General features: G+C 41.9%; 1 protein-coding gene across 1 annotated transcript in view; it reads left to right on the forward strand.

Annotated features, from left to right (window-relative positions):
* The window catches only part of trmt2a (tRNA methyltransferase 2 homolog A), a 40,747-nt gene extending 30,971 nt beyond the window's left edge, over window positions 1-9,776 (forward strand). The window contains exons 9-12 of the mRNA XM_060843413.1: window positions 3,219-3,294; window positions 5,656-5,772; window positions 5,911-6,007; window positions 9,397-9,776. Coding sequence (XP_060699396.1) covers window positions 3,219-3,294; window positions 5,656-5,772; window positions 5,911-6,007; window positions 9,397-9,523 — 417 coding nt within the window. The 3' untranslated portion in view covers window positions 9,524-9,776. The remainder of the gene's footprint in view (window positions 1-3,218; window positions 3,295-5,655; window positions 5,773-5,910; window positions 6,008-9,396) is intronic.
* Window positions 9,777-12,377: the final 2,601 nt, after the last annotated feature.

Raw genomic sequence — 12,377 nt, forward strand, 5'->3', positions numbered from 1 at the left:
CAGACCCCACCCCTCCAACCGTAACAAGGACAGAACGCCCCTGGTGCTCACCTTCCACCCTACAAACCTTTGCATAAACCAAATCATCCGCCGACATTTCCGCCACCTCCAAAAAGACCCCACCACCAGAGATATATTTCCCTCCCCATCCCTTTCTGCCTTCCGCAAAGACCGTTCCCTCCGTGACTACCTGGTCAGGTCCACGCCTCCCTACAACCCACCCTCCCATCCTGGCACCTTCCTCTGCCACCACAGGAACTGCAAAACCTGAGCCCACACCTCCTCCCTCACCTCTATTCAAGGCCCTAAAGGAGCCTTCCACATCCATCAAAGTTTTACCTGCACATCCACTAATATATTTTATTGTATCCGTTGCTCCCGATGCGGTCTCCTCTACATTGGGGAGACTGGACGCCTCCTAGCAGAGCGCTTTAGGGAACACCTCCGGGACACCCACACCAATCAACCACACCGCCCCGTGGCCCAACATTTCAACTCTCCCTCCCACTCTGCCGAGGAGATGGAGGTTCTGGGCCTCCTTCACCGCCGCTCCCTCGCCATCAGATGCTTGGAGGAAGAACGCCTCATCTTTTGCCTCAGAAGACTTCAACCCCAGGGCGTCAATGTGGACTTCAACAGTTTCCTCATTTCCCCTTCCCCCACCTCACCCAGTTCCAAACTTCCAGCTCAGCACTGTCCCCATGACTTGTCCTACCTGCCTATCTTCTTTCCCACCTATCCACTCCACCCTCCTCCCTGACCTATCATCCCCTCCCCCACTCACCTGTTGTACTCTATGCTACTTTCTCCCCACCCCCACCCTCCTCTAGTTTATCTCTCCACCCTTCAGGCTCTCTGCCTTTATTCCTGATGAAGGGCTTTTGCCCGAAACATCAATTTTACTGCTCCTTGGATGCTGCCTGAACTGCTGTGCTCTTCCAGCACCACTAATCCACTATCAGCAAAGTGCTCACCTACCTCCAAATCTAACACCTCGCCTGGTTCATTATCCATCACCAAATACAATGTGGCCTCGCTCCTTGTTGGCTTGTCTGCATACTGTGTCAGGAAACCATCCTGCACAAATTGGACAAAAACTGATCCATCTAAAGTACTCAAACTATAGTATTTCCAGTCAATATTTGGAAAGTTAAAGTCCCCCATAACAACTACCCTGTTACTCTCACTCCTGTCCAGAATTTTCTTCGCTATCCTTTCCTCTACATTTCTCGAACTATTTGGAGGCCTATAGAAAACTCCCTACAGGGTGACCTCTCCTTTCCTGTTTCTAACCTCAACCCATACTACCTCAAACGTCCTATCTGCCACTGTAATACTGTCCTTGACTAACAATACCACACCTTTTTTATTATTTTCTCTGTTCACACTGAAATATCTAAATCCTGGAACCTACAACAACCATTCCTATCCCTGTTACTAACTGTTTACTAAAGCATTTGATAAGGACCCTAAGTTGGTCCAGAAGATCAAATTGTTCGGAATCCGTGTTGATACAAATTGAATAGAAAATTGACTTGGTCATAGATGACCAGGTACTACTGGAGGACTGTGAGCAATGATTTTCTGCAAGGATAAAAGAAATCTGATAAGTTTGCAGATGCCAGGAAAATTGGTAGAGTTGGGGGTAGTGAGGAAGGATATTGAATGACGCAGCAGGATATTGATCAGTTGAGAAGTTGGGCAGATGGAAAATAGAGTTTAATCTGAAAATGTGTTAGATGATACATTTTGGGAGGTCAAATGCAAGAGCAAAGTATACTGTAAATACCAGACTCTCAGGAGTATTAATATACAGAGGGATCTTGGGGTCCAACTCCATAGCTAAATGAAAATGGCACCACCAAGTGGAGAAGAAGTTAAAGAAAGCATGTGGCATGATTGCTTTTATCGATCAGGGCATTGATTATAAAAATTGGAAAGTCACTTGCAACTGTAAAAGATTTAAGTCAGGCCACATTTGGAATACTGTGTACTGTTCTGGTTGCCACACTGTAGGAAGCCTATTTGGAGACTTTAGAGAGGATGCAGAAGAGGTTTACCAGGATGTTGCCTGGATTAGAGCGTATTAGCATAACGAGAGGTTGGACAAACTTGGATTGTTTTTGTTAGAATGTCAGGGGCTGGGGGAGGTGGCGATCTTAGAAGTATACAAAATTATGAGAGGTGTAGATAGGATGGATAGTTGGTGTCTGTTTCCCAGGGTGGAAATGTCAAATACCAGGGGCATAGGTTTATGGTGGGAGGGGGAAGAGTTTAAAGGAGATGTGCAAGGTTTATTACAGATGGTGGTAAATACCTGGAATGCACTGCCAGGGGAGATAGTAGAAGCAGAAACATTAACAAAGTTTAAGAGGCATTTAGGGAGATGCATGAACAGGCAGGGAATAGAGAGACCAGGTGCAGGCAGACAGGATTAGTTTAGATTAACATCATGGTCGATACAGACTTGGTGAGTTGAAGGTCCTGTTCCTGTGCTATTGTGTTCTATGCACATAGGGCACACGCAACTTGTACATTATGGCTGTGAACCTATGAAAACACTTGATTCAGTGTTTTTACAAAATGAGATGAAAAATACCTACATATAGACATAAAAGTTAGAAGCAGCATATGATGCTTGGGTTTGAAATCTGCTGGAACATAGAGGGATAGAAGACTCATTCATTCCTCAGATTTGAGATGCTGGGGAAAAATCAGTTTGAGTGGGGGACTGAGAGATAAATCTCAATTTCAGATGAAGTGAAATTTCAGGTATGTGACAATATGGGTTTATAAAACATAAATTCAAGCTTACATGCATATCCTTTTATACAATATGTTAAAACAAGCTTGCAAGTTCTCAGATTCTGCCATGTCATTTTATGTGCTTTATAATGGGAATTTAGATGGCGAAATGAAGGGATTTCTGATGGAGTTTACATGGAGGGAGGAACTAAGGGAACAAAAAGTTAAGTTCAGAATTGAACCTGAATTGAGTAGGAGGTTGAAGTCACTGATGATGGGGAGTACCTGTGCTGAGGCATCACAGCTAAGCAGCTAAACATTGCAAGCTGCTGCCTCTTCTGACATCATATCACTGAAGATCAACTGATAATTTTCATTTTATTGCAAGAGTGGAATAATGTAAGGGATGCTGATATTGGGACTAGATATTTTGACAATTGGGATTAACAATTCTTTTTAATCTTGTTCCTCAGAGAGTGAAGAAAGTTATTGGAATTGAAATGTGCCAGGAAGCTATTGAAGACGCTAAAGTGAATGCAGAGTTAAATGGTTAGTATGTATTAACATCGTTGATAAACTTTCTTGTTGGTCTTGACCATGTTAAGTTCAATTTTCACCTGTTTCAGAACCATTGTCCCAAGACAACATGAAATTGTTGGAGTTTCTTCATTAGAGTAGTGTGGACCGTTGTTTGACCCAGCCCCTGTCAAAACCAGATTTTGATTGTATCTGCCTGTAGAAGATATGGGAATTTTGTTTGTTCCCCTCTCTCCATCCCAAGTGTGTGTTTTTCTTCTTTGTAGCTTCTCACAGATAAACAGGCTAAATCTCCAAGTCTGCTGGGGAATATTCAGTTTCACTTGTTGCTCAAGGCTTGTATTATGTTGAATGCTAAAGCCCTGTGCTTGATGAAAACCTCCCTGGGGTTTCAGTGTTTGTCAAGGAGCTGGTTGATACTATCCTCTGCGATCTGAGTTGAAATAATTAAATTTTTTAAATGTCCTTTCATTTTGTTTCTTTAATTAATGTATCAGTTCTGTGCAATCTCCATTTTCCTATTCGGGACTGGCAGAAAACATATATCTAAATAACAAAAAATAGAAATTGCTGGTAACATTCCACTCCCAAGCATCCCAGATGTCCATCTATTTTGAACAAGGTACTTTTCTCCCCTCGGTCGTCTGGACAGCCCTGCACTGTACCTCCTCCATTCCCCGTTCCACTGTTCTAAACGCCCCTCTCCTCAATGGAACAAAGACAGGGTTCCCCCTTGTCCTCATCTACCAACTCCAATTAGACCCCACCATCAAGAACATCTTCCCTACCCCTGCCTGCCTGCAGATATAAAATCCATAGGATCCCAACAGTGTGGAAACAGGCTCTTCAGCCCAACAAGTCGACATTGACCCTCCGAAGAGTAACCTGCCCAGACCCATTTCCCTACATTTCCCCCAACTAATGCACCTAACCTTCACATCCCTGAACGCTATTGATAATGTGGCATGGCCAGTTTACCTAACCTGCACATCTTTGGACTGTGGGAAGTAACCAGAGCACCCGGAGGAACCCCATACAGACACTGGGAGAGTGCAAACTCCACACAGTCGCCTGAGGCTGCGCTGAGAGACAGCAGTGCTAACCACTTGAACCACTGTGTGTGTGTGTATGTGTGTGTGTGTATACACACGTATGTGTGTGTGTGAGAGAGAGAGAGAGAGGGAGTGTGTGTGTAAACGTATGTGTGTGAGAGAGAGGGAGAGAGAGTCATCAGTAACATGGAAACTCTCCCTAAATGCCCACATCTGATTGAAGGAGCATATCGCTCTTCTAAAGGCCATCTTTGTTCCTTCACAATCTACAGACCAAGACTATAGCACTGACTTCTGCAAGGACCATTCCCTTCGCCAATCCTTAGGTCACGACACTCTCCCCACCAAAACCCTCCCCAAACTGCCTGTACCTCCCCCGGCAATTGTCAAAGATGCAAAACCTGCTGACTCACCGCTCCCCTCACTTCCATCCAGGGCCCCAAACAGTCCTTCCAAGTGAGACCTGCCTTTCCTCCTACCTACTTTACTGTACCTGGTGCTCCCGATGCTTCACTACATCGGTGAGACCAAACAAACACTCGGTACGTTTTTCTGAGCATCTCAGCTGGATCTGCAGAGGCTGACCTGACTTCCCACTCACCAGACATTTTAATTTCCCTTCCCACTCCCTTTCTACCAAGACCATCCTTGGTCTTCTCCATTCCCACAGCGAATTAGACCACAAATTGGAGGAACAACACCTCATCTTCCACCCGAGCAGCCTACAGCCCAGAGGACTCAACACTGAGTTCTCCAATTTCAAGTAACCTCCCTTCCCATCCCCCAACTCCCTCTCCAGCCCCTCCTCCTCTCTTCCATTCCTCTGACCTTTCTTTTCAATCCCCCCCCCCCCCCCAACCTCCACCTGCAGCTCCCCTTACACCCACCCCCAATCCTGAAGAAAGGTCACACCCAAAATGTTGACTTCTCTACCTCCTGATGTTACCTGGCTTGATGTGTTCTTTGTGAGGAGGAAGTAGAGTTGATATTTTGAGCGCAGTGACTCCTTTTTGGAGCAAAACTGTTTTATTTATCTAAGTTAAAAATCACACAACACCAAGTTATAGTCCAACAGGTTTAATTGGAAGCACTAGCTTTCAGAGCACCGCTCCTTCATCTGGTGACAACCACCTAATGAAGGAACGGTTTTGCAAAAGCTAATGATTCCATTTAAACCTGTTGGACTATAACCTGGTGTTGTGTGATTTTTAATTTTGTACACCCCAGTCCAACACCGGCATCTCCAAATCATAACTATTATTTATCTAAGTAACTGTTCACATTTCTATCTAACTTCACTTTAATTTTTCCTTTCTGTCAGGTCTGTCCAACGTGGAATTCTTGTGTGGAAAAGCTGAAGATCTCTTTCCCACTGTAATCAATTCTTTAACATCACAGAACTTAGTTGCTGTTGTAGACCCACCTCGGGCAGGACTTCGTAAGAACCATTTTGATACTGAATGCTACATTATTGAAAGTTGCCAGTGCAAGATTACAAACAATTTTAAAAAGTTGAAAACTGACCATATAAGAGTCAGTTAACTGGGATTTTTTTTAACCTATTTTTGATTTCCAGATTCCCGAGTTGTATTAGCAATAAGAAGAGCAGAGCATCTGAAAAGTCTGATCTATGTTGCTTGTAATGCTCGAGCAGCTATGAACAATTTTGTGGAGTAAGTTATCTTCTTATTTTGACAATCTAAATATAAAAAATAAGTTGAGGAAATGTTGCTCAATATTTTGTTCCCTCTGGTATGTCAGAAAGCACAGCAGAGCCTGTAAGTGATGGTTAGAACAGCACCACCAACTTTCACCTGTGGTCATGCTGTGCAGTGCATTTAACTTTCTCATCAAGTATAACAGTATAGCAGGTCTTGATCATTGTCCCATCTGTTGGTGTGAAGTTCCATCCTTTGATGGAGTTTAAGTTTAAAACCAGTTTGAACAGCATGGCAGTCCTGTATAGATTTGAAACCGGTGCATTAGGCCACCTGTTTGAAATTTGGCTGAAGAGGTGTCACCTGCACTTACCGGTGCTGCTCTGACCCCAAGGCTCAAGCATTAGGTTCAGAACTCTTCCAAAACATGATGAAAAATAACCTATATACTAACATTGAAAATTAGAAGCAGGAATAGGCAATTAAGTCCCTTGAGCTTGCTCTGTCATTCAGTAAGATCATGGTTGACCTTCAATTCTGCATTCCCAGCCATTCTTGATAATCTTTCTTGCTCTTTTGCTTAACAAGAATTTGTCTATCTCTGCTTAAAGGTATTCATGGGCTCTGCTTCCACCACCTTTTCAGGAAGAGTTCCAAATCTCTCTCTCTCTCTCTCTCTTTCTTTTTCTCTTTTTCTTTCTCTCTCTCTCTCTCCCTCTCCCTCTCTCTCTCTCTCTCTCTCTCAAATCAATAACCCTTGATTTTTAAAGAGTCACCCCTACTTTTAGGTTCATCTAAAAGAGCAAGCAGCTTCTCTACATCTGCCCTGTTAGGACCCAATCTAATCAAGTCGTGTCTTGCTCTGCTGGACTTCAGTAAATACAAGCCCAAGTTGTCCAGTCTCTCCTCATAAGACAATCTTCGCACTCCAGGTATTAGTCTGGCAAACCTTCTTTGGACTGTCTCTGCTGCATTTATATCCTTGCTTAAATAAGGTGCACTGTGCACTCTACTCCAGATCAAACTTCCCTCCGGAAGTCACTGCCAAGTGTGGACCTCAAAGAGCATGCTGTCAGAAAGAATGTTAGAGGGAACGCTGCTCCAGATCCGATCTCACCAATGCCCTGTATAACTAAAGCATAACCTCCCTACATTTGTATTGGGCTACCTTTGTGACAAATAATGACACTCTATTTAACAATCCCTAATTACTTGATTTACTTGCATACTAACCTTTTCTGATTCATGTACTCAGGCACCCAGATCCCTTTGCACCACAGAGTTCTGCAATCTCTCACATATAGATAATATGCTTCTCTATTTTCCTGCCAAAATAGACAATTTCACATTTGTCCATGTTATACTTCATTTGCCACAACGTCTCCAACTCATTCAGCCTACCTAAATCCTTTTGTAGCCTGCTTATGTCTTCTTCTCAACTTACATTTCTTGCTATCTTTGTATCATCAACATATTTGATCCCTTCATCTAAGTCATTTATGTACATTTGTAAACAGCTGAGGTCACCAAACTGATGCATCATTTGTTACATCTTACCAAGCTGAGAGATTTCCTTACACATAGCCTGTGCTGCTTGTTAGCGAGCCAATCTACTATCCGTGTCAAATGCCACCCCAAAAGCCATAAGCTTTATCTTGCTGCAAAAACATTGTTGTGGCACTTTATCAAATGGCTTCTGGAAGTCTGAGTACAGTGTGCCCCTTTATGCACAGTATGTGTCACCCCCTCAAAGAACTCCAATAGATTGGTCAGATATAATTTTCCTTTCACAAAGTTGTGTTGATACTACCTGATTATGTTGAACTTGTTAAAATGTCCTGCTTAATTTTAATAATAGTCAACTATTAAATTTTTTAAAATTTACTTGTGGGATGTGGGCATTGCATACTAGCCAGCATATATTGCCTGTCCTGTATGATAGATGTGAAGCTAACTTGCCTGTAGCTTTCAGCTTTCTGTTTCCCCTTTTTGAATAAAGGGGTTATAATCTATACCTGTCCCCAAATCAATAGAGTTTTGGAAAACTAATATCATAGCATCAACTATCTCAGTAGCCATTTATTTTCATACCCAGGAGTCCATGAGGACCCAGGCTCTTGTCAGCCCAGAGGTCCAGCAATTGACCTTTTCTGTGATTGTACTTCTGATTTCACTGGGTTCCTTCCTTCCTTCCTTCCATTTCCTGATTTGTCATTACTTCTGGGATATTACTTTGCTTGTCTATAGTGAAGAATTATGCAAAATACCTTTTCAATTTAACTATCATTTCATTATTTTCCATTATTAATTCAAATGTCTCAAATGCAGTCTGCTACTGCATCACTGTTGACTTATTCTTTACCAAAGTTTGCCAATTCATTTTAGGTAGCTCTGAAATTATGTCTTCAAAATTGCCTTTAGTTTAATTCCCAAAAAAATGTGGATCCTCTCCTCTCTCCCTGAAACAGCCCTTAAAATTAAGTCCTGTTATAGTTCCTGCCATCGATGGGTGCCTTCACTATGAGGTCATAAATTAATCCTATCTCGTACAATACTGAGTCTACTATCGCTGCTTGGTTGCAGAACATGCTGTTCTCAGAAACTATGCCAAAAACATTCAATGAACTCTGCATCTAGATCACCTTTGTCCATTTGATTTTTCCAGTCTACTCATCGATTAAACTCTCCCTTGGTTTTCGCTGTGCCTTTTCTAACAAGCTCTGATTTTTGTTTTCTTCCTTCATGACATTTGGTTGCTATTGCGGATCTGTATACTTCTCCAAATAACTTCCTGCCCTAACCTTGGGGTCAAATGATGTATTTTCCAGTAAGTGAAGTTTACAATAATGGGAAGTAAAGTAATAGGATGAGAACATTGGATTGAATGGATACTATTTGGATTTGAAATACCAGACTCCAGTGAAATTACTGCTGGAATGTAAATGGTGAAAATTCCCATCAGCAGAACGCCAGATGTTCTAAACAGTACATAACTTTCATTTCCTGCTTGTTATGCTACAGATTTATTGTGGCAGCAATACATGAACAAAACTTTTATTTAAACTGGTTAATTGGCATTTGTGCTTTGAATAACAGTAGTCACAATTTTGAGTCACTAAATATTGTTGTAGAAAATTATTTGCTAATTTTATTTATTATCTATATTCCATTTACTAATGTTTTGATGAGATGCAGCTAAAATGTGATTCGTGTGCTTTGTTTAAAAGTAACCATAATTTTCAATATGAGCATTCTTTACCACCTCTGGGACTGTTACAGTCTTCACCTGCACCCACGTGAATCAGTAATTGAATGGACTGCATTGTGATGTGAATTGTTAATGAAGCAAATTGTAAACATAAAATTATCTCTTTCTGTCCTCCACCGCCCATGTTTTGTTCCAGCCTTTGTCGTGCCCCATCTCATCGAGTGAAGGGATCTCCATTTCGTCCAGTTAAAGCTATGGCTGTCGATCTCTTCCCACATACAATGTACTATGAACTGTTAATATTGTTTCAGAGAGTGGAGTAAGCTCAGATTCTTCAAAGATTGAACCGTTAGGAACACAGCTGGGACTAAACTTATTACAGATATTATGGAAAACAAATATTGGGATTAACCAGAAATGCTACCTTGAGCTAGTTCAGCATGTAACTATTATTTGTGTATGATGTTGGCATACAGTTTTTCTTTCTGCATAGTGTTTGTAATTTGTGTTTTAACCAAGTCAGCATTATAATGACCTTTAATGAGCAAAATTAAGAGTTTGATTTGAATAGTACCATTATGTGTGAATTTGTTGAACATAATAAAATGTGATCAATACTGTTTTTCAATATTTTGCTAATTGTATGTTAGAAGTTTCCAATTGCTGTTATATACAAGTATGGTCGGAGGACTGAAGGGTTGAGGAATAACTGTTAGCTGGATCACCAGAAGTCCCTTGCTTATCCAATAGTACAATGGGATTTTTATGCCTCCATGAGATAACAAACAGTTTTGCATGAGATGTTAAACTGTCAGTGTTCCATTGGAGTGTTAGCTGAATTTATGTACTGAAGGCTTCGGAATTGCTTCTAAATTTAGGAGTTACCTCTAAATTTATTCTTTCCTGCTCAGATTACAGCTGATGCCAAGGCTGATAACCCTTTGCTGTTTGGATATTGTCATGGAATTGGAGAAAAAGCAGATAAATTAAGTTTAAGTTTAATATGTTGCTCCAACAACTCCATCTCCAACAAAACTGGAATTGTTGGAGAAACTCAGCGAGTCCAGCAGCACCTGCAGAATGAGAAAGCAGAGTTGATGTTCTGAGGCCAGTTGATTCTGATTTCTCTGCATAGATGCTGCTAGACCTGCTGAGTTTCTCTAGCGATTTGTTTTTTAGTTTGAGATTGGCAACGTCTTGGTTTTATTTCAACTCCATCTCTAAGACTGGCACAGTACCTCCATATACCATGAATGAATGCACCAAAGATGTGTGCACACATACACCATTTGTTGGCTGACCGTCCTATTTCCCCTTAAGGTGAAAACTTTATTTGCAATTCACTAGCCGCAGATGCACAAAAAGCAAAATTAATCCAACCCAGCCAATTAGCGCTTCAGTAGGTTCCTGTTGATCAACAGCAAAGTGATGGAAGATATCATTGTGAAATAAGTGCTGCTTGATAGCACTCAATGACCTCTATACACTCTGGGTTCTGCCACAGACACACTGCTCCTGACCTCATTGCAGCCTCAATCCAATCCTGGAAAAAATTGAATTCCAGAGGACTGGGAAGAGTGACCAACCTTGACATCATTGCATTTGACTGTGTGGTTAATAAAACTGGAATCAATGGGAACTGAGGTGAGTTTGCTGTATCTCAGATTCATGCCTGACACTAATAAACTGGTTGGGATTATTGGAGGTTAGTCACCTCAGTTCCAGGACATCTCTGCAGAAGTTCCTCAGAGTAAAACATCTTCCTAATCAGTGACCTCTGGGGCAGGTGGGACTTGAACCCAGACCTCCTTACTTAGAGGTAGGGGCACTACAACACTACAACAACTACAACCCACAAACCCTCTTGGTTCAACAGGGTAGATATTTTAAATCATCCTGTTCAAGGATTTTAGATGTCTTTGGAGCAAGTGGGACTTGAACCCAGATCTTTTGGCCTGGGGTAGGGACCCTGTGTCACAAGAACCTTCAAAAAACAAATGTAAGTAGATTCAAATATTTTCAACCTGTTTGTATAAATTATTACACACCTCAGGAGCAGGTGGGACTTAACACCTGGGCCTCTGGCTCAGACATAGGGGATACTATCATCACAATACTCTAAGAAGTTCATCAGGGCAGTTTCCTTGGCCCTTTATCCCTCATTCCTACTCCAAAAACCCCAAAGAATTGTGAATGCTGGAAATCAGAAATAAAAGCAGAAATTCTTGGAAAACCCTACATCTGGCAGAAGCTGCTTTATGTGGTAGGTGTGTCTTGGATAGTAAAGAGGGAGGAAGTAAATGCTTCTGCAATTGAATGGTAAGTTTCTGTGGGGTTGTGGGAAGGTGTTGGAAATAGAGGAGGAGTGACTTAAGATGTGCCTGTGGAAAGCTGACAAGGGAGGGGAATGTGGTCATGACATCCTGTTGGAGGTGGAAGAAATAGTGCTAATAATCCTTTATATATGAATGTGCTGTATATCAATGTTATGGGAGGGAAGAGGAGGAGTCAGGGTTGAAATGGAGGAGATGGGTCAGATATGACTGAGGAGGTCTGTCACAGAGGTCTGTCAACCACAGAGCTGGGTAATCCTCAGTTTGGGGGGGGGGGGGGGGTGGAGTGTAAATTTCAGAGGTCCCCTTGTAGAAACTGACGTCCTTTGAACAGATGTGACTGAGAAACTGGGAGAATGGATTAATCTTCACAGGAAGTCCAGTGTGATGATGCATAGTCAAAGTAACAGTGGAGTTAATGGGTTTATAATGATTAGTGGTGGCCAGCCTAACCTCAGAAATGGAGAGGAGATGGAGATATCAGAAGTGAAGGTGAAAGCAGGATGGAAATTAGAAGGGATGTTCATAAACTGTTTCAATTCTGGAGAAGAGGGGAAAGCAGCACTGATAATGTCATTGATATACTGGAGAAAGAATTGGGGTGGAGGCCTGAGTATAATTGGAACAAGGAATGTTCCTTGCACCCTTTAAAGAGGCAAGCATAACTGGGCTCTTACCTGAAGAAAATGAGAATTAATGGAGAATTGTTCAAAGTAAGGAAAGATGGGGACAGTTCAGGCCTATTTTTCAGGAAGCACCTTAAAGCCCTGAGACGATCCTGATGGGGATAGATTTGTAAAGGGATTGCATTCCATGGTGAAGAGGCAACAACTTGAACCCATGA

Source organism: Hemiscyllium ocellatum, chromosome 24, assembly GCF_020745735.1.
Source record: "Hemiscyllium ocellatum isolate sHemOce1 chromosome 24, sHemOce1.pat.X.cur, whole genome shotgun sequence".
Classification (NCBI taxonomy): domain Eukaryota; kingdom Metazoa; phylum Chordata; class Chondrichthyes; order Orectolobiformes; family Hemiscylliidae; genus Hemiscyllium; species Hemiscyllium ocellatum.